Raw genomic sequence first — 27,793 nt, forward strand, 5'->3', positions numbered from 1 at the left:
TTGGATTTCAAAATCCTTAGTAAAGTACTGGTGCTTCGCCTATTACCACACATGTCGACACTCATCCACCCGGATCAGAATGGCTTTATCCCCACCCGGAACACATCATTCAACCTTCGTAGGCTGTACTCGGTGCTCTACCATTCTGGGATAAAACTTATTTTAGGGGCAGCACTCCTGTCAATAGACCTCGAGAAAGCTTTTGACACTATAGGGTGTGATCACCTGCAAGAAACTATGAGACACATGGGATTGGGGGATGAGTGGGTGAAGTGGGTCAAACTGTTATACGAACACCCCACGGCCAGAGTTGAGACAGGTAAGATGGTAACCACGCAATATCAGATCTTTCGTGGCACCCAGCACGGGTGCCCGCAGTCGCCCCGTTTATTTGTCCTGGCGATAGGACCAGTACCCGAGTTGTTCCGACAGGGGTGGGTCTGACAGTTGTGGGAAGAGTACATATCATCTCACTTCATGCAGCCAATGTCCTGATCTATCTTAACGATGCCGTGCGAGGTCCCGAAGTGACGCTTGACCTCTTGAGAAGATTTTAACGAGTGTCTGGTCTGAAGGTCAATATAAACAAAACCAATTTTTTCCCGCTTCTCCGAACCTTCTACACTCACTGGCTCTCCCATTGGACCTCAACTAGGCCCCCTACTCCTTCAGATACCTAGGGATACACATCTTCCACTCCTTGGAGGATTTGAGAGGGGGGAACCTGGGAAGAGCGCTTAGAGCCCTTTGAGCATGTGTACCCATCTGGTGCTCCTTGCGCCTCCCGATAATTGCGTGAATATCCCTGGCAGGCATGGTCATGCCACCACGGCTTTTATATTTCTTTGCTAACCTCCTGACAGTGGTGCCCGCTGGATGGTTCAAACAAATGGATGCACTGCTGCGAGACATAATATGGGATGGGGGGCGTCGGAGGGTGTCCCTAGCAATGTTGCAAAGTTCTAAGACAGATGGGGGACTGGGGGTACCAAACATTGAGCTTCATTTCCCAGCCACCCAACTACAATAGCTGGCACAATGGCTAGAGGGCACAGGACCAGAGGGGTCAGACTTGACAGACTCTGGCAACCACACTACACTTGATTGCTAGAATGCTAGACCCAGCGGTGATTATGCCTCACCAATCGCTGCTAAAATCCCCCGCCCTGCAGTGTTGGAAATGCTGCGTGGCCAAAAGAATTTAAGCGCCTCTGTACGCCCCAGCACTGTCCCGTATAGGCCTACCGCATGGCAACCCTAGCACGATATTTACCTCTGACCAATTGTCAACCTGGACGGAAGTGGGTTTGGAGACAGTGGGGGGGTGCTATCAGCAAGCTACCCTCGCCCTGCTGGACGATCTGGTTGAGCATTTCGGTCTCCAGGCAGGACAATTCATGCAATACGAAGCTCTGATTCGTACGTTTAAAGGGCTGTGGAACAACGGGCAATAAGAACCCACGACTCATGTGGTATTTCCGACCATTCTCATTCTAGGAGGAGCTAAGCACCAGGTGAAATGGCTTTATGCTTCTTTATCTGAAATGTTCCACCCCCCATTACACAACCTGTGTAATAAATGGGAAATTATATTACACAATGAGATTTCCGACCCGGAGTGAGGTAAAATTCTGTCATACCATAAACGGGTCTCTCGCAACACTAGGATGAAATATATACAGTTCAAATAAACACACATGACATATATGACCCCCACAGGCTCCGTGCTCCCCCTGGAGGTGATATTCATAACTGTCAGAGATGTGGCTATAAAGACGCGGATTTCATCCACATGACTTGGGAATGTGCGACAATAAATAGGTGTAGGTCCTGCCTGTTGGGACTTTTCCCCCGACCACGCAAAATTGGCACAAAGTTAATAGACCTGGTGCTAGTCCTAGCCAAAAGAAGAATAGCTCTAACATGGAAATCCAGTTACGGTCCCACAGTCGAAGACTGGAAAAGATATGTGACTTACTGGGCAGTGCAGAGGGGAGGAGAGGGCACAGACTAAGGAAGATGCACGGGGACTGAGACGCCACACCATGGCGGAACCCTGGAGAGAAGTCCTTGCAAACTGGGAAAACCCTCGGGACCTCATAGTGGGACTGAGGAAAGCGATGACAGTCCCCACTTGGACAGAGAACAGGAACTGACAGTCTGAGCAGATATCAGGAATACAACGCACACGGATATGAATAGTAATGCAATATAAGTTCTGGAACCACCTGGCCTCCCTGAATACCCTGTATGTTACCCCACAACCCTGTCATGCCCTATGGCCCACCTAGGTACTGGAAAACCGACCCAATAACAAATTGTAGAGTCAAGGAGCACAGAAGCGGATAAATAGATCTGTGGACCCCTTTTTTCAACTGTCCCTCCCCGTCGTACCCGGGCGCTCCCCCGGACACTTTCTTCCCCCCCTGGTAGACTTCTACTATCCGACTCTGCCCAGCACAGAGCAATTGTTAGTAGTCAAGTATTGAATTATATGATCTGGAACATTTCCCTCTAGCCAGAAATTCCTCACCATATCCCCCAGGCGCCAGATTGGATATGGAGAAATGTCATGCGGGTGCTCCTTCGCAATGGTGGGTGGCACCATGCGGCTATGCGCTGATTCCATACTGCCCGAGAGGTGATAGAGCAGAGCCGCATAAGAATCCCTGTCCACCGATGTGAGTTTCTGGTCTTTTCCCTTTCTGCACCCTCAGAAACAGAGTATGCACAATCTTTGGATAACAGTGGGCTGGGTACCAAATGGAGACCTTTTTAGATGTTAAAGACGCAACTCCACTAAAAGGGGGAGGGGGATAGTCAGAGGCACAAAGAAATTTGCAGTTAGACAGACCACCCACCAGAAAGAGTGTTACTGAAGGTAAGTAGCTTGTTCTTCTAATAGGTACTTCCAAACGCAAATTTCTAACTTTAGAACACGTACCATAACAGTACCTACACATGGTTGAAAGTCTGTGGAGTGGCCTCAGACCAAAAAGCCTTGCAGAACTGAGTGGAAGAAGTGTGTTCCCACTGGACTTGGCTGTCAAGGCAATCGTGCTTTGCGAATTGTCATTTCTTATGCAGGCTCAGTGGTAGTGAACTCAGCCTTGGAGAAATGGGCTTTCAGTCTTCCTTGGAGCAGCTTCTTGGCCAGTGCTGAGTACAGCCTAATGCAGATCGGTTGTATGACGTTATAACACATTCCGTTGCAACGCATGCCTTTACCACGCATGCGTTACAATGCGAAAGCCATTAACACGCATAACCTTTACCACGAAAATGCCTTTACCATGCATATCTTTAGACGATTTTCGTTGTAAAACCATGCATTTTAATGGCATATTCATGATAAATGCTCCGATCCCTTGCCCCAATTCAGCGGTGGGATTCAGCTGTGTTACAAGAATCTATTTTCTCCACTAGATGGCACATGCTGCATTTATATGCAGTTTACTTTCAAGAATAATCTGTTTTAATTCATTTTATAATTCATGTCGATATAACAATTAAGTTACAAATAAAAAGTTCCTTCGCTTGCCTCTGGGTCTATGGATCGCCATCCCCCTAGGGACCTCCCCCGGGCACAGGCGTGGCTGCCCGGCCTTTTAGAGACGCTGGGCCTGGTGGATTGCTGGCGCTTAAAGCATCCCGTATTGCAACAGTACACCTTCCACTCGGGGGCCCATGGTAGCCTCTCGCGGCTTGATTACATCCTTGTCCCGGCGGCCCATGCAGGGAGGGTGGGGGAGGTGCGCCATTTGGCACGGGGTATCTCAGACCACTCCCCATTGTTGTTGCATTTCGATGTCTTCCCGAGGGGGGATGGCAGGGTGGCCCCGATCAATGCATGGTATTTGCGCGACCCCACCATTCGTGCCGACTTGATCAAATCCTTACAGCGCTATTTCGATGAGAATGTGGGGTCGGTCCCGTCTGCCATCTCCCTGTGGGAGGCTTTCAAGGTGGTTCTTAGAGGGGAGGCCCGCTCCTTTATCTCCAATGCCCGGCGGCGCGAGCGGGAGGAGGTGACCCGGGTTGAGGCCGAGATTGCAGAACTGGAGGGTGACCTGGAGAGCGGGGTAACAGACGCCAAGTTGCATGTTTTGCATTTAAAGCAGGCGGCCTATCGGGCCCTCGTCACGGAGGCGGCCAGGGGCCTCAGTAGAGAGCAGCAGGGGCGATTGTATGATGTGGGTGACAAGGCTGGCAAATTGATTGCGTGGTTGGACAAGAGGGAGAGAGCGAGCCGCGTGGTGCCTTTGATTGAGAGCGTGGATGGTGTGTGCGTCACTGAGCCGGAAGCCATTGTCTCCTGCTTCGCGGATTATTTCCGCGAAGTCTACTCCCCGGTTTCTCCCTGCTCGGAGGAAGATTCCCATGCCTTGCTTCGGGACATCGCACTGCCCTCCCTTACGGTGGAGGACAGGGATTCGCTGGACGCCCCTCCCACCTCGGACGAAATTGCCTCGGCTATTCGCTCGGTTGCATCCGGCAAGGCCATGGGCCCCAATGGTATTCCCATTGAGCTATACAAGTTGCGCCCGGATGTGTTGGCGCCCCACCTGCGCGCGATGTTCCTTGCGGCCCACTCGCGGGGCTCCCTCCCGCCTGACCAGCGTCTGGCTATAATTGTGGTGATTCACAAGGAGGGGAAGCCCCGTGAGCGGGTCACATCCTATAGGCCGATTTCGCTTTTGAACGCGGAGCCCAAAATCCTCGCCAAGGTGTTGGCCAACCGGTTGGTTGGCGTGGTGGGCGATTTGGTCCACCAAGACCAATCGGGCTTTATACCACACCGCAACACGGCGCTTAATCTGCGGCGCCTACACGGGGTGCTCGCGCGTGTCCCATTTGTGCGGGAGCCGGCCATCTTGGCGTCCTTGGACGCCACCATGGCGTTTGATACGCTCGAATGGCCATATATTTGGGCGATGCTGGCGAAGTTTGGGTTCGGCCCGGGTTTCGTCAGCTGGGTCAAATTGCTATATTCGGGCCCGTTGGCGCAGGTGGTGGTGAATGGGCGAGTATCTGCCCCATTCGCGCTGGGGCGGGGCACGCGACAGGGTTGTCCCCTGTCGCCTCTCCTGTTCGCCCTGGCCATGGAGCCCCTGGCGGAGTGGCTGCGGTGGCACCCTTCTATCCGTGGTCTCCGCTGGACCCCCGAGCATGAGGACCGCGTGTCTCTCTATGCTGACGATATCCTTTTGTATCTCGCCTCCCCGCGCAAGTCACTGATCGTCCTGGTTGATGTTTTGCGCTCCTTCGGTCGCAACTCAGGCCTGGTCATCAACTGGGCGAAATCCTGTGTCTATGTGCTCTCCGGGGAGGCCCCGGTCCTGCCACGGGACTGTCCGATCCAGATTGCCTCCCAGGGTTTCCGGTACCTGGGTATATATATCACTCTTGACCCGGAGGCCCGCTATGAGCGGAACTTGCTGCCCCCCCTCCAGCGTCTGAGGGAGGACGTGGTGCGCTGGCGGCGTCTGCCGCTCTCGCCGCTCGGCCGAGCGGCCTTATTTAAAATGATGTCCCTGCCGCGCTTCCTCTACGCCCTCCAGAATACCATGGACTTGGTCCCGGCACGCTACTTTCGCGAGGTGGAGGGCCTCCAGCGGCGCCTGTTCTGGGACGGGAGGCCGCGTATTGCTCTGGCTAAATTGACGCTCCCGTGGTACGACGGAGGGGTCGCCCTCCCGGACATCAAACGGTATTACTGGGCCTCCCAACTAGCTGCAATTAATCATGGCCTTTACGGGCCCGCCTTGAACCCGGCATTCGAGATGGACAGGACGCTTCTGCCCGGTGGCGATTATAATCGAGCGCTCTACTCTGGCGCGCCCGACTCCCGTTTGACGGGACCGACGCGTGTCATGGTGCGTGTCTGGCACGCGGCTAATGCAGCTATGGGGTGGAAGGACCGTTTGACCCGAGCGTCTCCGCTGTATGCATCTGAGAGGTTGGGCTCCCTGTGGACGTCGAAGGGCTTCGAGAAGTGGGACACGATCGGAATCAGCACGGTGGGAGATCTCTGGACGAGGGGGGGATTCAAAACTTTTGAGACGCTGCAGGCGGAGTTTCAGCTGCAGGGCAGTGAGTACTTTCGGTACCTACAGGTCCGCCATGCGCTGGGCTCCGTCTTCCCGGATGTTGCATCCATTCCGGAGTCTTCCCCCCTGGAGGACAGAGTGCTAGATGGCCATGTCCCGGACAGCACGATCTCCCTCATATACAAAAAATTGATTAACGATAGATCGTGTCTGCTGACTAGTCTCCGCGAGGCTTGGGTTGCCGACGGGCTGGAGCTGGACGACGAGGATTGGATTTCCGCGGTGGCCTCTCCGAAAGAGGTGGCCATCCCGGCTCGCCTTCGTTTCGTCCAGCTCAAGATCCTTCACCGGGTCTACGTGACGGGGCCAAGGCTTATACGTATGGGTTTTGCCGGTGATGGAATGTGTAAGCGTGGCTGTGGTGCGTTGGCGACTTTCATGCATATACTGTGGGAGTGCCCAAAGGTGGAGCGATTCTGGCGTGGTGTGCATGAGGTTCTACGAATGGTTACGCGTGTCACGCTGCTGCCTGAAGCGAGGAGATGCTTGCTGAATGTCTGGGAACCAAATGACTACTCGGTCCCGCAGGCGCGGTGGGTGACTCTGGGATACATGATAGCCAAGCGTGATATTGCCCAATTGTGGGGATCCCAGAGGCCCCCTGCGGTGTCGGCCTGGAAAGAGCATATGGATTGGTGTATGTTTCGTGAAAAGGTGGTGTATGTGGCGAGGGGTAAGCCTGGGGCGTGGATGAAACTCTGGGGCCCCTGGAACGCCTACCGCGGGGGTATTTGTGAGCCGCCGCTGCTGCCGGCGGCCTCGCCGGCTCCGTCTCCCTAGATGGCGCCCCTCCCTTGGCCGCGGGCGCGCGGTCCCCCAGTCCCTGATCTACTCCCGTCCCCCTCTTCAGAATTTTGCTGCTGGTGTGGATCCCCCACTTATGGAGCACGTGTTGTCACTTTGGATCGAGGGTTGCCTTGCGGGTTGTGGTTTGTTTACGTTGTTTTGTATTAAGAAAATGGAACCGTACTGTGGGCATGGAGCTTTGAGGCCTGCACCATTGATCACTCCTGATTTCCTACTGTGCACCGCTGAGAAAATTTTTTTTGCTGTATGTATGTAATATGCTTTTGATGCTCTAGCGGCCGGCCGGGTGGTTGTAGGCCCATACCTGTAACTTCTATAAACTGCAATAAACGGTTTCAAAAAAAAAAAAAAAAAAAAAAAAAAGTTCCTTCGCCCCCATTCCTCCTTATAAATACCCCTGCCCTTAACACTTAATATTTTGCCCTGCGCGACACGACCCCCTCATCCCTTAAAATATATTTTTTTTTAAACTAAAATTCCCCTTACCTCTCCAGGACCTCTCCTGACCATGCTCTTCCTACGTGCCTTCTACGTCGTAAAGAGGAAGCGGAAGTGTCTTTCCGTTTCCTCTAACAACGCCGATTGCCTCCACATCGCGACGGAAACAGGTGCGGTTTTTTTTTGGGGGGGGGGGGGCAACCCCCCCCCTTTTTCAATCGCATGCTTTTTTGGGGGGGGTGGGGAGACCCCCCCCCCCTCAGCTCCTTTTTTAAATTTTACCTTTAGCACACATGCATTTACTACGTATCTCGTAGTAAAGGTATGCGTGGTAAAGGCTATTCGTGGTAACCACGCATGCGTTGTAATGCACGCGTGGTTATGGTAATGCGTGGAAACGGCTGCGTTGTAGTGGCAGTTTCCCATGCAGATCAGTATCCACCTCGACAGGGTCCTCTTCTGCACAGCTTTCCTTTTCTTTGCTCCAGAAAACCTGAGAAAAAGCTGATTGGTTACTCAATGGTCTTTGGTCAAATCAATGTAAAAACTATAAGCTCTTCAGGGATCTAAATGATGGAGCCCCTCTTCCATTATTAAAGGTGAGGGGGACCAAAGAAAGCTGGGAGATTGCTTGAAGTTGAAAGGAGGTCACAACTTTCGGTAAGAAAGATGCTGAAGTTCTCAGCACCAACTTTTCAGGAAAAATTGTGGTGAAAGGCAGTTACAACGAAAGTACCTACAGTTCACTCATGCAACGTGCTGATGTAATCACAATGAGGAAGGCAGTCTAAAATGTCAGGTGACACAGTGAGTAGCTATGTATAGGCTTGAAAAGCATTTACATACGGAATGTCAAGACCAAATTAAGTTTCCACTGTGATATAACAAATTGCTTGACAGACGACGAGTGTAATGAATCTCACCATAAATTGTGCTTTCAACATGGAAGCTTGGTCCGGCAAACAAAGAAAAGCCGAAAGGGTTGGCAAATAACCTTTTACAGTGCTCACTGCCATTCGTTGCTAGGCAAACATTAAAACAAAAAACAAAAAGGATGTTTGACTACTTAGCCAGTAAGGGGGCAAGTAACCCAGGCACCACACCAGATAAAAAAATGGCTCCTAGTGCCCAGCACAGATTTTGTAGAGAGGCGTCTGGCTGCAAGGATGGCATCCACTACTTCAGATGGTAAGTCAAAAGTGATCAATTGCTGTGTCTCAATCTCATGCATGGAAGTGTAAGTTCTGGAGATTCAGGTGGAAGACATTGCCCTGCTGCTGAAACAGGAAGGCCTCCTGATGTGGTAGCCTGGTTGAAGGCCAACTGCACATGCTAAGGGTATTTGCTTGAGCAAAAGTTTGTGGATCCAGCCTGACACCTTGGAAATTCAAAGGTAAGAAATCTGCAGCTAGATAGAGTCTCTACCAAATTTGTGTTACTTATCAAATCAGCTGCACATATATGAACGTCTCCTTGATGGGCTACTTCTGGAGTAGCAGTAAGTGTATGTGAGTGAAATGAACTGCTAGCTGTTTTTGACGATACTCTAGGACAGGGGTCTTCAATCTGTTGGGCGCGACCCCCTTGGGAGCCTTTGAGTCCTGAGAAAGGAGTCGCGCATTCCCCAGCCTGACTAGTGCCTGAAATCCAAAACATTTGCTTTCGTTTTGGAAAACGACAGCCATCCTGGGATGGCTAATTACGTTCATTAGAATGCTTCAGCTGAAGTTTCACATTCTGCATCAGTCTATCTTACACAGTGTGTAATGCAAGTATAAAATAATGACTTACATAGTTACAGTGCTTTCTGTCACAGGCTGTGACCTTGTAGCACTAAAAATACACAAGTCACTATTTTCCAAGAAAGGAATACACCGTATTTCATAATTATAGTGAATTCCTGCCCTTTCAAATTGGCATAGGGCAGCGCAGCAAGAAGACTTGTGGTGCTGCCCTACGCCAATTCCTCATAAATGAGGCCCTTTGCAAGCTACACCTTTGACCACGCCCCCACGCTCACTTTCCTTTGGTTTGCTAAGCACTGTTTAATATTATTTCCCCACCATATAAAGGATTTGCTGTGGGAATTTGGGGTGTTTATGGTTGTCGATAGTTGTTGATAATTAGGTGTACCAGGTTCTAGATACTTTTGGCAGGAGGGGGGTCCTTATGCCTAAAGTATGTTGGCAAGGGGGGTCTCAGCATCAAAAGTTTTGAAGACCTCAGCTCCAGGAGGGCACAATAGGCACCCTGACACCTCTCAAAGGCATCCAGAATCCTGTGTTTCTGGCACATGACAGGTTTCTCTCAACTGCTGGGAATGTGAGGGTCAATCACAAGGCCTTGAGAATTGCATTTGGGGTCTTGCAGTCATAGTGTGGGTGTCACCAAACATGGGAAATCCACCACTCCTGTAGCCAGCCTATTTTGCTCGCAACAAGGCTCTAAAAGGAGAGTTCATTGTATCCTGAGAGAACTGCTTATAATGAAGATCAGGATTCAGTGACAATGTTTGATTATTCTACAACCACCTCAACTAAACCTGAAAATACAGAAAACAAAGTAATTCCCATACAGGTAGAATCCTGCCACACTTGCTGGTGTATTCACCTGCAAACACAGTTCGGGGTATTGCTGTTGCCTCACTTTCCCCCTTTCTTTCCAAGGCAATTCTGCCACCTGGGTAACAGACTTCAGTAACCAGATACATACACACAAAAGAGAGGGCGCTCAGATTCAAGTATCCCAAACAAATCTCCGTGAACCTGTACATTTAACAGAACCAGGGTTAGGCTGTTTTGGCACCTGAGGACAAGGCCTAGTGCTTGCCAGCATGGGTATCTCAGAAATGAATCCAATATTAAGCTATTAAGGCACCATGAGACTGTGTATAGTGTCAGGCTGTGTGTGTGTGCACCTCCAGAACATGCCAGGTGTAAGTGTATGATGGAGTACATAGTAGCCTCTTGAGAGCAGCAGAGAGAGGCCTTTTCCAGAGCAGTCAATGGTATATCCTGCAAAAATAGATAAATGTGCTCAGGGGCATCAAACATCAGGGATTTGCCCACGTGTGACTTAAAGAAAGAATAAGCCACATCTACAATCACGTGGAATTCCCAGGTATCTGTGGCCTTGAAGAATGATTTATATGTCAGTTATCACAGGAGATCCTTGAACATCAAGCATTGCAGAACTTTAAGTCCCACGAATTTCTGCTCAGCACGTGTTTGTGACAGAAGCGTTTTACAGTTCTCGCAAACAGGACCATGCACTGTAAAGTGAGATGCTGCACAACATACCATGTACTGACTGCGCATGAGTGAACCTGCAGGAGAAAGACAAACCTTTACACATTTTCTCTAGTTTAGAGCGTACAAGCTGAGGCAAAGAAAACATGGTCCTGCCATAGTAGGCGCACATGGGTTGAGGAAATAGTCCCATTGCACAGGGGCTGAGGAAGGGCAAAGTACAGGATATGGAAGGCAGCTGCATACCAGGAGTAAGCTGACCAGGCAGAATTGCAAAGGATGAGGTAGTATAAGACTGAAATAACACAGGCAGGTCAGCAGGAAGATCCAATGGCACAGCTGTGTTGGTAGCCGACATTTCGTTAAATTGCCCACAATAGGAACAGTTAAGTGCACAATCTTCCATAAACATTGTTATAAAAGAAATCTTGTAACCAGATCTAGTTTCTAATGTAAGCCACGTTTTAATGTACCAGAGTTATGTTTTACTGAACAGCAAAACAAAAAAAAAAAGTCCAAAAATCAACATCTTGAAGACCAGGGCTTATTAACATAGCAGGAATAACAACAATAACGCAAATTAGTTGTCTGAAGATGTCCCTGTTAAGCCTCAACTGCCAGCACTTTCCTGATACGGTCAACCTACCTGCATCGCGATGAAATACAGCCAAAGTCCCATCCCCCAATGCGGCAACGACCCGGTCCCTCGCATGACTAAAAAGAAAAGGGCACAGGAATCAGAAACAGCATGATCGTAGCCCTTTTTCACTCAGAGGGTATTTAATGTACAATTTGCTAAATATTTAATGTGGGAATGGTAATATTTACATTAGTTGATCTGTTAAAAACAAGAAAGGTTAGGAAAGCATAGTAGATCTGACGTTCCAACCAGCAATGGAAGGGCCAATATACCTAGCTTTAATGGGTTAATGCAGGGGAATAATAGGGATGCACAAACTTAGGCCCCGTAGAAATTGGGGTTGGCACATGCCAGGGTTTCTACTTGGGCATATTTTAGACATATTTGTGACACACAGTAGAAGCTTTATGAGCGTGCTTTTAATGGAATATATGACAAAGAACATATGCAATGGTTGCTTCGTTAAGAGGATCTAACAATAAAAAACTGAACAAATATTGATTAATATTTTGCCATAACCAGCAATAAGCAATAGTAGCATTAAAAACACATTAAAATGCTATTACACTAGCATAGGCAAGCCATCACCAAAAATAAGCAATACTGCAAAAACACAGATCACGGGATTTTCCTTTGAAACAAACGGAGAACCTTTCCGACATCCAACCATATGCCTTTCTTAATCAGGCATCTCCAATCTAGGTTTGCTCCTTAAAACACAACAGAGTTTGGTAACCCTTAGCAAGCCCTGCCTGCGGCATGGTCCGTAAAAGTGCTACAGAGGATCCGCACTACCTGACCATATCATGCAATAGGACAAAGATTGCAGGTGAAGCCTCCACACATCTTGAGCAGAGCACTGGGATGGGGGAAGGATGAAGTGGAGTAATGAAGTTTACCAGCAAGTTATCCCGTCATTCTCACACCTCATTTGATGAATGGTGGATAAATTGTTTTTTTTTCCAGGTAGCATATCCCTAAAAATTGGACTTATGTACTACAGCCATTTAAAAATTCAATTAGGCAATTTCACATGGACTATCTATCACTTCAAGACAGAGAAGGCATCATCCTTCACTTTTTTGCATTCTGCCTCATCCAAGCCTATTCTTTGACATTTGCTGTGAAGCAGAATCGACTTCGAAGGGACATCACAATCTCAAATCATAGATAACCGAGCTAAACAAATCCTACAGGCACATACAGCTATGCTCCTGCTCATTTGCACTGACCTTACAGGATCAGATTATCTACACCAATCTTACAGGCTTAGGCTCAAACTATAAGTAGTATTAAAATAATAGAATGTTTCATGTATATAAATGATTAAATGCCTCCACAAAAGTAATTTCCCATTTAATAGTTACCATAGCCGTACCTACCAAGGAACCAAAATAAGCCGTTCTGAACTGAATTTTGTCCCAAACATCAGTACTTTTAAAATTCAGCTCAATTCACCCTAAAAGAAGCTCTGCTTTTTCCTGCAAATATTTATTTTTTGTACTGAGATACTAGATTTTCATTTTTGACAAATACATATTTATAAACTAAACATCAGCTAGTAATTTTCACAAAACACTAAACCCGATACAAATAGAGTTTCTGCTAGAGATGTCAATCGTATGGAAGGAATTTTCACCAACATTGTATCATGGATAGCCAGGATGATATAGCCTACTAACCATGAGTCACAAGAGAAGGTCAGCCAATCTGTCTACCTGGGCATAATAAGGTAGTGCCCATCTTGAGGAAAGCTGCAGCCATTAGATGCAAACAAAAGATTCGGTTGGTGCCAGTGCGAACTACATATCGCCACCTCCTGGCACATGGGAGCACTGCTAGAAAAATTGTCTGGATGCAGTCTGGCACCTGGGGGATATTTTGAGGTGAGGAATCTGTAGTACGAAGTATATCAGAAACTGCATTGAAGTACAGAGGCAAGGAGTATATCACAACAAACAATAGTGCTGCGACCAAATGTTTGGTGCTTGCAGTTAATCTAATATGACATGCGGGAGACATGCTTAAATCTAATTTTAAGCTGGGTTAAGTTAACATGGTGGTATGTTACTAGTAAGGCAGATGTACCACTTGCAGCTCAGCTCTTTCACATAAAGTCCCTTAAGTGAAAGATGGTTGGCACATTTAATAGTACAGCTCTAGAGCCAGACTTTGTGAGAAATTGGGTTATTTGCTGAAGGGGTGGAAACCCTACTCAGGCAAAAACCACAATCCTTGTCAGCTGAACCATAAAAGTAACTAAATTAAACTGTGCTTTACCCTTGGGTAGCTTGGCACAAAAGCAGTCAGGTTTAGCTTAGAGGCAATGTGTAAAGTATTTAATCAGCATTTAAACAGCAATAAAGTAGAAACCCAACAGTAGAAAAATCTCACATCAATTTACAAGAATACAGTAAATTGTAATAAATTATTTGACACCACAAAGAAAGGATCCCATCAGCAGAACCGGAGTTGTGAATGTTGTAAGTTTAAAGTGAAAAACAGCACCTAAAAGCTCAAAGCACCAACCATGTACATCTAGTCGCGCGGGACCGGGGCAAAGTCTAAAGGTATTGTCGACCGTGATGAGCGCTGTTCAGATACACAAAGCGGATTGGGCCTGATCTCTGCTAACTCTCAGGCTTAAAAGAAATGTTAAAGATAATATTCTGAGAAAGGAAAGTTCAGTGGGGCGAGGCAGCCGCGGTGTCTGCGGAGGCGTCGACACTGCAGTTTGTTCTCGTTTGGCGGGAGTTGCGACAGCTCCTGCCGAGCAAGAGCAAACACTAACTCCGCTCCCAGCAAGCGGGAGCTCTCAAACTGCTCCCGCTTGCTGGGAGCGTAGTTTCCATCTGTTTCCCTGCCCGGGCAGGAAAATAGATGAAAAATTGCTCCCACTGACAGGGAGCTACATACTTATCAGGTCCCTGCGTGCAGGAGCAGTGCCAGCTCCAGCTGGAGTTGGGAACTGGCAGGGACCACGGGGGATTGAGGCTCCCTTTGTGGTCCACAACAGTTGTCAATGGGTACCCTGGGTGGGCTCCATGGAACCCATGAGCAAGAGGCTGGGCCCTGGGCCTGAAATCGGCCTGGGGAGGGAGCTGCGCAGATTTCACACCATTAAGATTTGGTGGGCCGTTCTGACCCTGATGCTCATTTCACAAAAATTAAACCTAAATGGGAAGCATTTACATATATAAACAAGCATTACAAATGCAATAGGTCTCACATTTGTTGGAGTTATTGGCATTAATAAATGCCATTTTTTTTACCTAGCTATGTTGCTGGGTGCAGTACCTTAGACTCACATTTTACTCACACAAAACCATATATATACATATATATATATATATATATATATATATTCCATCCATCCAACTCCAAGCAAGAAGAAGGGCACGTACTCTAGGTGAGTAAAATCTGAGACAAATCTTTATTGTAGTGGGTCACCCCAGTATCGCACAGCCGAGAGACGCGTTTCGGCAGGGAAACCTGCCTTTCTCAATCTAAGGGACGCCATTTTAAAATGCCATTATATACTCTTAGCAAAGGCTAGACACAGACGAAATACTCAGATTCAAACGTGCAGTATAATCGCCCCATTATCAAACAATATATTTCATTGCTAGATGATACATGTGTAAAACCATATTGAAATACAAAACAACATATAACACACTTTACCACAATTACCCAATCACATATAATGCAAAGCATATATGTCACATGTCCTCCCAGTGAAGTTAGTGTCATTGGCATTGCACAAAGTTGATTATTTAGTCTCTATGCGGCCCCATATGTTGCAACAATTTGGGACGAAAAAATGCAAAGCAGACACGCGATTGAGAGCCAGTGTCCGAAAAACCCTATAAATAAAATTACAGCAAAAATAATACTCAACAGCACGTACATGCTCACCAAATTATGCAAAACGGCTCATAACGTTACCAAACAACTCGCAAATGTCCAACTTTAGCCATCAACACGGAAGTCCCTTGATGATAACAGAAGGCATGGCGCCCGTACATCACTGCTGGCCAAAAACTAACATGACCAGCATGCATTAGGCGAGCGAAAATGGGATCCGGAGCCAACGGAAGCAGTACGATAATCAGCTGTGATGTGCAGATTTCGAGGGGACCCAACAGCTCTAAAAACATGAGTCTTGTCCACCCACCTCACTGTATTGGAGTGGCTACTCCACCAGTGCCCAGTCACCAGAATGTCATAGGACTGCTGAGTGGGGTCATCGATCCGTTCTGAAAGATGCGTATCCAGCGCTGAAAATCGGAAGATTTCCCCACGCCAGAATCACAACCTCCTCCACGAATCACGCCGCCATATTACTCTTCCCTGGGTACACACTGGGGGCCTCCGACATGGCCTCCAGCCTCACTACTCCATTCACGGTGAAAGACGGAGGCCCAAAACAACTGGTGTTACGTGCTCGCAGCGTCACCGCAACGCTGCCAAAATACTCCATCCATTAACTCCAAGCAATAAGAAGGGCACGTACTCTAGGTGAGTAAAATCTGAGACAAATCTTTATTGTAGTGTGTCACCCCAGCATCGCACAGGCGAGAGACGCGTTTCGGCAAGGAAACCTGCCTTTCTCAATCTAAGGGACGCCATTTTAAAATGGCATTATATACTCTTAAAGGCTAGACACAGACGAAATAGTCAGATTCAAACGCGCAGTATAATCGCCCCATTATCAAACAATACATTTTAAATATATATATTTTTTTATTAAATAAAACCTACTGTTGGTCACCAGTTGGTAGTTCAAGTTAGGACCTAGTTACCATAGGAAAAACCTTTTATGACTTGCCTATCTCTTTGGCGCAGTTTGATTCATGAAATGTTACCCAAAAACTGCCTCAGTGATTCTTGTTGCGCATGGAAAGTTTCTGGGTGATCCGTCAAGCGGGGGCCGAGAAAAAGGTGGTTGTCAAAAAAAGTGTGTTTCCCGTGGTAATTCCTATAGGGATTTTAGACATGACTAAAGGCCAAACGACTGAATGGAATTAAACCAAGTTTGGTAGCAGGTTAGATCTTGGTCCAGAAACCGGCCTTTTTGCGATCAGGTGTAAATCCGCTTAGAATTTTGAGATATTTACCGAAATATACATTTGTATATAGAGGGACACAGATCCTCCTCAGATCCTTTTTGGATTTCCAAAGCCACGTGCCAAAAGCTTTGCCATGATTGACTGCCTACAACCTGAGAGGAAAGTTGCGGCCGTCATTTTGTTGATCGGGACTCGGTTCCCAGCGGGGAAAATAAAGTTAAAAAGTGATTGAAGGGGTCCAGGTAGAAGTACATTGATCCCATTTTTACCAAGTGAAGAGCAGTAGTTTCTCCCCAGATCAGGGGGGATTCAGCTGGATCCGTGGGTACAGATCCCAATAAAAAAACAAAACATACACTCACTCACAGATCCACACACCTACTCACACTCACTCAGCCACCCACTTACACACAGACGCTCAAAACAACTCACACACCCACCCACCCACTGAGCCAGCCACACACACACACACACACACACACACACACACAAACAAACCCACCCACCCACAAAGCAGGCCGCACACACACACACACACACACCTCCCCCTCTCTCTCTCTCGCACAGTCCCGGGTTGCAGGGACATTATAGTTAGGAAATAACATTTTAAAATCTTTAGAAATTAACTGGAAAAAAACCCAAAGGTTACAGAGACATAGTTAGGATTCAGATCCCTCAGGGCACGAATTATAGTTACTTGAGATAACTATAGCTGCTGAATTTCAATGGATGCATGCGTGTAAAATCTGAACCCAACTATAACGTACCTTTGGTTTTATTTTCCAGTGAATTCCTAAGGTTTGTCAATTCTATTTCTTAACTAGAACGTCCCTGTAACCTTTGATTTTTTCAATACATATTGATTCACCACAACCACGTATTTTAATTCCATAAGTCGGAATGTACAGATATGTGCTTTGTAGTAGTAAGGAAGTGGCAGCCCTTTGGTTTTACTTGTTTTTAATGTGTGCTTTCTTACAGGTTATAAACAAGGGAAAGCAACAGCTTAAAAACGTTGGACTCAAGGTCCATGTATCATTTGTGTTCTGCATGTGTTGAAAGCTGGTACCATGCAATTAGGAATTGCAGCCATATGCCCACTTGGACTGAATGTCTTCATTTACTCATGGAAATACACATCTGTCCCCTTATATTTTGATTGTGGTTGACAATTTTACAAGTGCCGTAATATAGCCCACTTAGGCATGATTTTTGGATTCATTCAGTCACAATCCATGTAGGTTTTGGTTATCATTACTGGGATTATAATGACCTCATTTTGGCCAAACACATTAAAAAAAAACACAAGCTTTATATATGTTCTGAAATTAGTTGCGGTATGGGAGATGGGAGGCGAGCCTTACCTGGTACTTGCAACCAGTCTACCAAGACAACCAAGACCCTGAGCACACGCTAAATCTCATCACGTTTAAAGTATAAAATACAATGTACAAAGGTTCCTTTTTTTGTTCTTTATTTTCTTTCTTTTGCCCTGGGCAAACAAATGTCATATGTTAAAGATCGATTACATCTGTATATAAGGAGGTTGGATGATTACTCCTTCCCTTGGAGCACAGCAATTGATACTAGAGCTGGTACACAAACTCGTGAATAGGGAGCGCTAGTAATTATCCCGGTAGATTGTCACCCAATTTTGTACAGACTACCAAGACAGCTGCCCTGAATCCGCTTCATTGCCAACCAATAGTAAGATAAGCTCCGGAGAAGGCGGTGGGTGGTACGTGTCTTGCCAAGATGGGCGCGTAGACGTGTCTGCAGGAGCTCCCCAGGACAGATTACAAAAATAGCGATTAATCCGACATAATCCTGTACAACGGTATGCTAGTAGAAATGATCCATGCATCGTCTCACCTGTGTGCTTGATTGGATGCATTTTCCGGGTGAGACTCTAAGGGCGAAGACCGTTCTCGGGCCTGGCAGCTGCTGAGAGCCAGAAGGTGAAGGGCGGTGACGAAGGCCCATCGACTGCAGACAGAAGGAGGAGATGAGCGACTGGTGCAGCCGAAGACGCCGAATAGTAAGGCAAGGACTACCTGCATCGGTTGGATTCTGAAGCAGTGTCCTACTGCTGCGGATACACATTGCCTAGAGGAGGAGCGGAGTCCGGGACCCAGCGAGGCAGGAGAGGAGACGCCCGCTCGGCGTAGGAATTAAGGAGAGCTGAGGCGTCTGGAGACAACTGGCGGGAACAAGGAAGCCCAACCGGTGAGTGATCTCGGGGGTGGTGAAGTTCGAAGCACGGGCGGCCGCTCACTGCTAGAGAGCCGCATTACTGAACACCGAGGACCTGAGGCCTGGGGCTGGGGGCTGGAGTCGGGCGCCCAGCGCTGAACAATGCGGAGGTGGGAGGCATATGAAAGCAATACAGTAAAGGGCAGGAATGATCCCCTCCCCCACCCGGCAAATTGAAGTGTCGGGAGGAAGCAGTGCATGCTCATGCAGCTGGGAAAAGGCCTGGTAGGCCTAACATAGTGAGTCATTCGACACCTAGAGGCAAAGTAGGAAAGCAGAGAACTCCCTCTGTCAGTGCCAAAGTTGAGTGACTCTCATAACCAACGCATACTTTGAAATTGATCAGAAGAATATGTCCATTTATTCCTCTGGACTCACGAAAAACTGTGGTCACAGCACTTGCCTTGTCCACACTGGACTATGGCAATGCCTTATACACAGGCATCCAAACTCAATACCTTAACAAACTGCAACGTCTCCAGAACGCGGCAGCAAGATTGGTATTGGACATCCCTAGATTCGAATCAGTCTCTAATAAGCTAAAGGACTTACATTGGCTTCCCGTGGACAAGAGGATACAATTTAAATCCTTGTGCCTGGCTTATAAGGCCCTCCACGGCTCAGGATCACATTTCCTGAGAACTCAATTCCAATGGTACGTCCCAGGTAGAAGTCTCAGATCCTCCAACGCTAAACTCGTCCAAGTACCCAAATTCAGGCAGAACAGATGGGAAGAAGTTTTCTGCTGAGGACAAGCAAGCTATGGAACCTCCTACCCATTAACATAAAAAACAGCCCTACACTTTTCGCCTTTAGAAAGGCCATCAAGACCTGGCTATACCCCTGCTAATCATCCACGCAGAATCACCTTGCATCCAACCTCAGCGCCAAGACGCCCTTGGGCATTCGTGCGCTCTACAAATGTAAAAATCAAATCAACGCAATAGAGATACCTGGTCAGGCCATATGATCGAGGATGGTACCCAATGCCCCACTAAGAAACAAGGCCTCAGGGAGAATATATTGAAGAAAGAAATAGGACAGCTGGGCTAATGAGAAAATGAAGACCTAACAAGGGGGGGTAGGGGGAAGAGTGTTATACCCCCTGACAGGACACTATGCTTAGGCAGCAGCAGGAAACTAACAGTATTGGTACGCATATACTGTGCATAAGGGGGGAAGGAATGAGCTCTCGCGGAGACATTACCCTTCAATATCAGCTGCCAGCACAGGAGAGTGAGAAGAGCTGCCCTCCGGTTCCGATACTAGTGCCAGCTCGTGTCCACAACCTCCGTGCATCACACTGAAGCCCAGAAACTAGAGGAAAAGCTCTTTCATAGCTCAGTTCTGCATTGCCCACGGAGGCCCGGTCCGGGTGCATGTTCAGGGCAACCTCCCAGGGCTTTAGTGGGGGGGCTTGCCGTCCGGTCCTGACGGACCCTAGTGCCAAGTGACACGCGAGTGGCAGGAAGGGTCCCTAATCCTGCAACCATCTACTGCATAGCGGGTTGCTCATGTTGGAATTTTCATCATGGTAAATGACAAAGGAGCAAAAGCGCAGATGAATAAAATAAGTAACTATGCAATACCCTTGCTGCAAGGCCACGAATCCCGGGAGGAAAGCATGAGTGGTGGAGGCCATGGGGAGATGCAAAAAGAAAAAGAAACACCTTCGCTGGCAGATGTACTGCAGACTATCCAGGCTACCAGAGCAGATATGGTCCATAGAATAGACTCTATAGCTATCGATGGTAATCTCCTCCGGTGTGAACAGCGGAAAGTGGCTGATGAAGTCACCAACACAGAAGAAAACGTAGAGGTGCTACAAACAGAAGTGCGAAAACTCAGAGACATTGTTACTGCACTTCAAGGGAGCAATTCATCTAGATGAACGGGCGGAGGATTCTGAAGGGAGATCCAGAAGGAACAATTTACGCTTTGCTGGATTCCCTGAATGGACGGAAGGCCCCTTGGAGGAGCTTTTCCTAGAAGACTGGATTGTACGAGAAATAGCCCCCAAATGCTTTTTACAGTTCTTCAACATTGAAAGAGCACATAGGTCGTTAGCAGCCCCTCCGAGACCGGGAGTCCCACCAAGAGCTATTATCGCCCGTTTTTTTTAATTATAGAGACAGGGATACGTACTAAAGTCCCACTGCTGTAATAAGGCCATCCTTTATGAATATGCCCTGACTATACTCAGTGTGTGCAGGACCAAAGGAAAACCGTTCTTACTGTAAAGAGAAGCCTCCCGGACCTCAATCTGGAATACAGCTCACTGTTCCCTGCAAAGTTGAGAGCGGAGAAAGCGGTCCGCACATTGTTATTTCATTCAGCAGCTGAAGCCAGTGACTGGCTCGACTCAAGCAGAATACCAGGAGCCTGTCTGGTCCCATTCACGGTGTCCTCCAAGTCCTTCATGATGGGAGACAGCAACCAAAAACAGCGAAAGGGCCCAAGGAAGAAATCGCAAACACGTAGAAGCAGTCTTGGCAGAGTCAGAGTTCGGTCAGAAGGCACACTACAAGCTTTGGATGACAAAACCATACAAGAACAGGAAACAGTGACTCCGAATTCAGGACATGACCTAAAGAGGCAAGATGACTCGACCGGGTGAGCATGAGGGCCTGCATGAGTACACCAATGAGGGAATGAACAGGATTTAAGCAGAACTGTAAAAGTGAGAGAGACAATAAAGACAACAGAGACACTTGGACACTGCATACCTAAGAGTCGCAAAGTAGCATGTGATTGGCATCATTTGATATCCTGGGGTGGCTGCCCCACCCCCCCACAGGGGTAAATTCCATTGGAGAGAGTTGTAGGGTTAGTCTCGCACCCTCCTCGATGAACAGACCATTAGCAAAGCAGCCAATAGACTATGGTATATTGACTTTAAAAAAAAAAAAAATGTTTATAGGTTTTAATTACAGCCTACATACATGATTGGACGACATGCTCAAGATAATCAGCATAGTAATTGAGCAGACATGAATTTACATTACACTTAAATAACACTCTCCCGTTCAACAAGTCTATTCAACTCCATTTCAACTGTAGGTGACACACATGGCTCCCCTCTGTACTTATTTCATTGCGAACACTTCCTATCCCATTTTTTGGGGCATCCCCGCGTCTTACAAACCTCAGTTTCTGCAAGCATGCATCTATCCATTTCTTTAGCCCACAGGGTGACGAGCGGTGGGTCTTCTCCCCCCCAACCTTTCGCCAGCTCTTGTTTCACCAATGTGTACCCCAATGTTGTGAGGTATATTGACTTTTAAAAGGAGAAACTGCCTTTGATTTACTTAGGCATAAGTAGTTCAGGTTTATAGTTGGGGAGAGGGGTGGAGTAGGGCGTACTTGGGGGCCATCATCCCGTACCATATGGGGGGTGGGACTTTCAGGAATGTCCCTTGGCAGGGGGGTAGTTGGGAGTTTGAATGTTGAATTTTACTGGGGAAATATGCATCTATTAGTGGGGGTGTGTCTAGTGTCTGAATCTGAATTGTTATCTCAGAATAGGAAGTGCGAGGAGACCATGGCAGGAAGAGTAAGTCATGGTGTAATTAGAAAACAATGCCCAGTCCAAGGGAGTCCAAGAATTGAAAATCATCACATTGAATGTATGGGGTATAGCAAACTTCCAGAAACGCAGGAGATTGTTAGAATTTCTGAAACGCTACAAAGTGGCGATTGCATGTTTACAAGAAACGCATATTTGGGGGAGGCGATACAGAGACTTCGTAGGTGCTGGAGAGGCCAAATATATCCTATTTCCTATTCTGGGTTTGCTAGAGGAACACTGATGTATGTGGCCCCAGGAGTACCATTTCAATGCCTTTAAGCATGTGATGGACCCGGAGGGTCAGTATGTACTACTATATGGGAAGGGGGAAGGACTGGAGATATGCTTTCTTAATGTCTATGCCCCATATCTGGACTGTCCAGATTTTTTCACGAAACTAATGATCATAGCTGCCCTTTTCCTGGGAGTGGAGATAATACTACTAGGAGATCTTAACTGCCCCTAGATGCAAGATTGGACAGGGACCCTCACAGATAGAACACTAAACCCAGAACACTTAGTGCACTTCACTATGGCTTTATGGCACAGCAGCTTCGGGATGAATGGCAAGAACTTAATCCCTTAAAAAGAGTATTCTCATGTTCTACCCCTGCTACAAACACCTACAGTCGATGAGACTACTGCTGTGTGTCCACAGGCTTAACACCCGGGGTAGACGAGATTGCATACCTGCCTAGGTATTTATCAGATCATTCTCCACTCCTGATGAATGTCAAAGTAGTTAGAGGACAACCAGCAATACCACTATGGCGTCCCCCATGCCGCTGCTCCCCGAGATGCCCTTACACACTATTTCACTGAAAATGGGGAAACTGCATCTTCCAGAGCAATAGAATGCAAGGCCATGAAAGTAGTGATCCGAGGTGTAGCTATTAAAACATATGGAGCCCGCCAGCAACTGGAACGGGACATTAAGAAGCGAGAGCGGAAACTGAGGGAAACAGAAAAGACCCAACATGAAGATCCCCAGGCTCTGGGGGAGTGAGGAAAGCTACGTGAAGAACTTATGGCCTCCTGGAGTAGATTGGAAAAGCATACTTATACAGCATATAGGCAACGACTTCACAGAGAGGGCGATATGTCGGGAGCCCTCCTAGCCAGATTGATAAGGTGAGAATCCACACCATCCTCAATCGTACAATTGCAAGACTGTAACGGTGAATTGATAGGTATTAAGCGAGCTATTTCCGAAACATTAGCACGCCACTTAGCGGAAGCCTACAGCTCCGAAATCTTACTGTGGAGACCTGTATATAAATAGCAATTTTATAACCCGAAAGGAAGAAGTGACACATTTTGAGCTGAAACCAGGTCAATTTATACAGTATAGGATAGATGCAGTGGCCAGAGAGCTTTGTACCTCATTCCCAGTAGAGCACCAATGCTCAGCAGTTCTCACAACTATACTAGCAATGGCAGGAGGGCGGCGTTCGATCTCCCATATTTACAAGGCCCTTAGAGATGTAGTTCAATTAGTACTCTACCGGTCCAGGCAAGATGGGAGGAGGAGTCGGTGAAACCCATAATAGAGGGTGATTGGGCAAAGATCCAGGGAGGGGTTCGTGAAGTGAGCTCTAACTCCTGGTTTAAGTTAATTCAATATAATATAGTTCACCAAGTGTATATGACCCCACACAGGCTGACTAGAATCTACCCAGATAGACAGGAGACTTGCCCAGGTATAAAGCAACAGCAGCACTTTTTGTGCATATGATATGGGACTGTCATAAGTTGGGCATGTTCTAGAGAGGAGTGTTGGGAATACTACAGGAAGCAACTGGATGGGTTATCCCTAGGACGATCAGATAGGTTCTCTTACATTTATTACCTACCCCAAAAAAGAAAAAGCGGGGTAGAAAATGTGTGCTGTTGGGTCTGGTGCTGGCAGAAAGGTGAATAGCAATGTCATGGCTTAGTTCGACTCCTTCACTGGTACGTAGGTGGATACAAGACTTAAAAGAATGGGCAACAGCGGAGCTGGTCCAAATGAAGCACATTAGAAAAGATGAGACTTGTAGAGGATGCACGAGCATGGTCCGCCATGATTGCAGACGTAAAGGAAATAAAGGGGACGAATGAAGAAGTGGAAGGAGAATTGCAAGGCACCCCAGATCAGGAAATGTGATAGATTTTTTTTATAACATACTTTATTTAATGACCATTATACCACATCCAATGCAATGAATATTTACATAAAGGCAGTCGTTTTCCTCTTACAATAGAGACAACATAGATATTTAATGAAATTACCATCTTTCCTCCCCTCCCACCGTTAGGCTGGAAATGGGGAATAAATAAGGTCAGGTGACATCTCGTATAGCTGACCATTGCAATAATGGCAGATAAATGAGTAGCATAATGTTATTACATTTCCAATTAACATGGATAACAAATTCAACTCTGTCCCTTCCCTCCCTAACCCTCCCAGACCCTCCTGGTCGTTCGGTATTTTCTATGTCCATTATAACCTCAAGGGGGAGTACTAACAGGGTAGTACGACCGGGTTCGCGGTGATCATGCAATGCGATGTACGGGTCCAAATCTTGAGACCTACTGAGGAATAGGCGCCTATTCTTTCGGAGTGCTTACGGGATTGGAGTACCTGGAGGGGGCAGTAAGTCAAGTGATTCGAACTCGTGAAACATTACCTCCCAGTCCATTGAGATGGGCTGTTTCCGAATCCCCCTCTCTTCCTCCCTCCGAAGGGCTGCCCCTACTGCCTTTCCCCATTGAATCATGTCATCTTGCCAACTGGATAACGCTGGACACCTGGGGGACTTCCACCTCATAGTGAGGGCTCTTACAGCTAAAATGAGGGCTACGTCTATGAATCTCAGTCGTACTTTCTGGACTCTCGAGCGTCTGCGGAGGCCCATAAGGCAGTTCAGGGCGTCATCTGATATAAGGATTTGTGTGGCTTCGCCTAGGGCTTGACAAACTCCCTCCCAGTAGTTCCGAAGGTGTGGGCAAGACCATAGCATATGGAGAAAGTCCGCCTCATCTTCTTTACAGCGGGGGCAGCAGTGTGAAGCGTCAGGAAACATACGATGGATCCACTTGGGGGTGAGATATGCCCGATGTAGGATCATGGTCTGTATGAATTTTAGTTTGGCATTACGGGAAACTCTTTGGGGGTGTTCTAGCATGCACTGCCAAGCCTTATCAGTAATCTCCGTGGCAGAGTCCCCAGACCATTGCGTTCTAAGTGAAGTGAGAGTGATTGCAGCGTGCGTCCGTATACCTGTGTATAACCAATGAACCAAATGTCCCCCCTTCCCCATGTAATATAGTAGATGTACCAGGTTGTGCTGTGGGGGTTCGCTGCACTGTGGTGCCCATGTGTTCTTTATGTAGTGGGATATAGTGGCGTGCAATAAATATAATCGTGGCGATGTGCCCGTAGTTTGTAAGAAGGTGTCGTGGTCCATCAAGTGTCCGTCACTAAAGAACGCTCCGATGTCCTCCACTCCGGCCTCTATCCAATCCTGTATTCTGATCTTCGTGAGCCTACCTTGTGGTGTGGGGTTACCCACAAGAGGGATGTTCATCGAGTAAGGGGCCGCCATGGAAGTGTATGTTAATGCCTTCTTCCAGCATTGTAAGGCGGTAGTCAAAAGGGGGGGGGGGGGGGGGGGACTATCCAAGGGGATCTTAACCTTGGGCAAAAGCAGGGAGTGTAGCACACCCCGGTCCATCTCCCCAGATGAATACCCGATTTCCTGTAGGTTTCTCCCTGCGGTCCAATAAGATAGCCATTGGAGCGGACTAGCATAGTAGTAGGCACAAAAGTCAGGAACTCCCAGACCACCACTTCTGCTCTCTAGTTGAAGTTTCCACAGGCTGATACGTCTGCGGCCTTTGCCCCAGATAAGGTTCACCAGTATGGTGTTTAATGTATTGAAGATAGACTGTGGGATTAGGACAGGCAGGTTCACAAAGTAGTATAATAGGCGAGGGCGCATCACCATCTTGGAGATGGCAACCCGCCCCATCACTGATAGCGGTAGGGAGGACCAGAAGGCCACGCTAGCCCGGAGCCCCGTTATGGCTCGTGTGATATTACCTTCTATTTGATCTACATGTGTTCTATAGACTTGAATACCCAAGTATTTAAAAGTGGTGGGTGCCACTGGCAAGATATAGTCGCCGAACCATGGGTATCTGGATATGGTCTATCCCTGAAAAAGAAGGCCACAGATTTCCCCGGGTTAATAGCCAGACCCGAGAGGCGTTCGAAGGTGTTAAAAACGTCAGGTAGGAGAGCGTTCTCGGCTGACAGGTCACATAAATACAACAGGATGTCGTCAGCATAGATGGAAGTCAGGTGGGTCGCTCCATCAATTGGTATACCAAGCCAGTTTGCCAACCTTCTGAGTGCTATCGCTAAGGGTTCCAGTGCAATAACAAATAATAATGGCGATAACTGACACCCCTGTCGTGTGCCCTTGTGGATTGTGGATTGGTTGGAGATGTAATGACCCGTGCGGGCCTGGGCTGTAGGGGACGTATATAGAAGGCTTACCCATTTAAGGTATGTGTCTGGGAATCCGAATCTTTGAAGGGTTGCGAACATAAATTCCCAGGAAAGAGAATCAAAGGCCTGACGAAGGTCCAGGGCTATGCAACCCGCGGACTGATAGAAATGCGGAGTGGCCTTCATTACATAATGTAGTCGCCTGGTGTTGAGAGACGTGCTATGATTCGGCAGCAACCCGCACTGATCGTTATGTATGAGTGTATTGAGGGAGGGCTGTATACGATTGGCGAGAGCTTTACTTAAGATTTTATATTCCGTCGCTAGTAGGGAGAGGGGTCTATAATTGTGGAGATCTAGGCTGTCACGTTCTGGTTTGGGTAAGGATGTGACCAGTGCTTGCATGGTGGAGTGTGGTAAGTGGTCTACCGCGAAGGCTGCTTTGTATACTGCTTCTAATGTAGGCACCAAGGCCTCCGAGTACGTGTGATAAAATTCACTAGGTAGCCCGTCAATCCCAGGTGTTTTATTTCGATTTATACCTTTTATCGCAACTCGTATTTCTTGTTGCGTTATGGGACCATCTATTCCCGTTCGTATCTCTTCAGAAAGTACCGGAATAGGTTAATCCTGCAGAAATTCTACAATAGAGGAGTTTTCAACAGGTAGGGGCGTAGCATAAAGTGTGGTAAGGTAGTCATGGAAGGCTAAATTTATTTCCCGTTGGGTATGAACTATATTTTCATGAGGTGTATGGATACTAGTTATTACCGGTGGGTCGAGCCTATCCCGAACTATGCGGGCTCGAAGTGTACCAGACCTGTCTGCTTCTGTGTGTTTGCGTTGTAGGAATGCCCTCTGATCAATTACCTGTAGCGTTTCAGCGTGTTCGATACGGGCGGTCTGTAGTTCCTTTTGTTTATCACGGTCAGTCACCGCTTCCCGTTCCAATATGGTCATCCGGTGCTCAACTCTGTGTAATTGTTGGTGCGTTTCCTGGCGAGTCCCCACTAATTGTAGGAAATGTGATAGATAGTTGTGAAGATAACTGACAATGTAACATTTCGGAGGGATAGTGTATGGATTCATAAACAAATATGTCAAAACTGAACACTAAGACACAGGAGATGGAGGGGAAGGGTGGGGGAACTGTTGATAAGAG

The 27,793-nt window shown here is 47.4% G+C and overlaps 1 protein-coding gene across 3 annotated transcripts in view; it reads right to left on the minus strand.

Annotated features, from left to right (window-relative positions):
* The window catches only part of LOC146809690 (C-Jun-amino-terminal kinase-interacting protein 4-like), a 759,065-nt gene that overhangs the window by 145,798 nt on the left and 585,474 nt on the right, over positions 1 to 27,793 (minus strand). For all 3 annotated transcript variants that reach the window (XM_085616533.1, XM_085616532.1, XM_085616534.1), the window contains exon 22: positions 11,250 to 11,317. In XM_085616533.1, coding sequence (XP_085472659.1) covers positions 11,250 to 11,317 — 68 coding nt within the window. The remainder of the gene's footprint in view (positions 1 to 11,249; positions 11,318 to 27,793) is intronic.

Source organism: Triturus cristatus, chromosome 7, assembly GCF_964204655.1.
Source record: "Triturus cristatus chromosome 7, aTriCri1.1, whole genome shotgun sequence".
Lineage (NCBI taxonomy): Eukaryota > Metazoa > Chordata > Amphibia > Caudata > Salamandridae > Triturus > Triturus cristatus.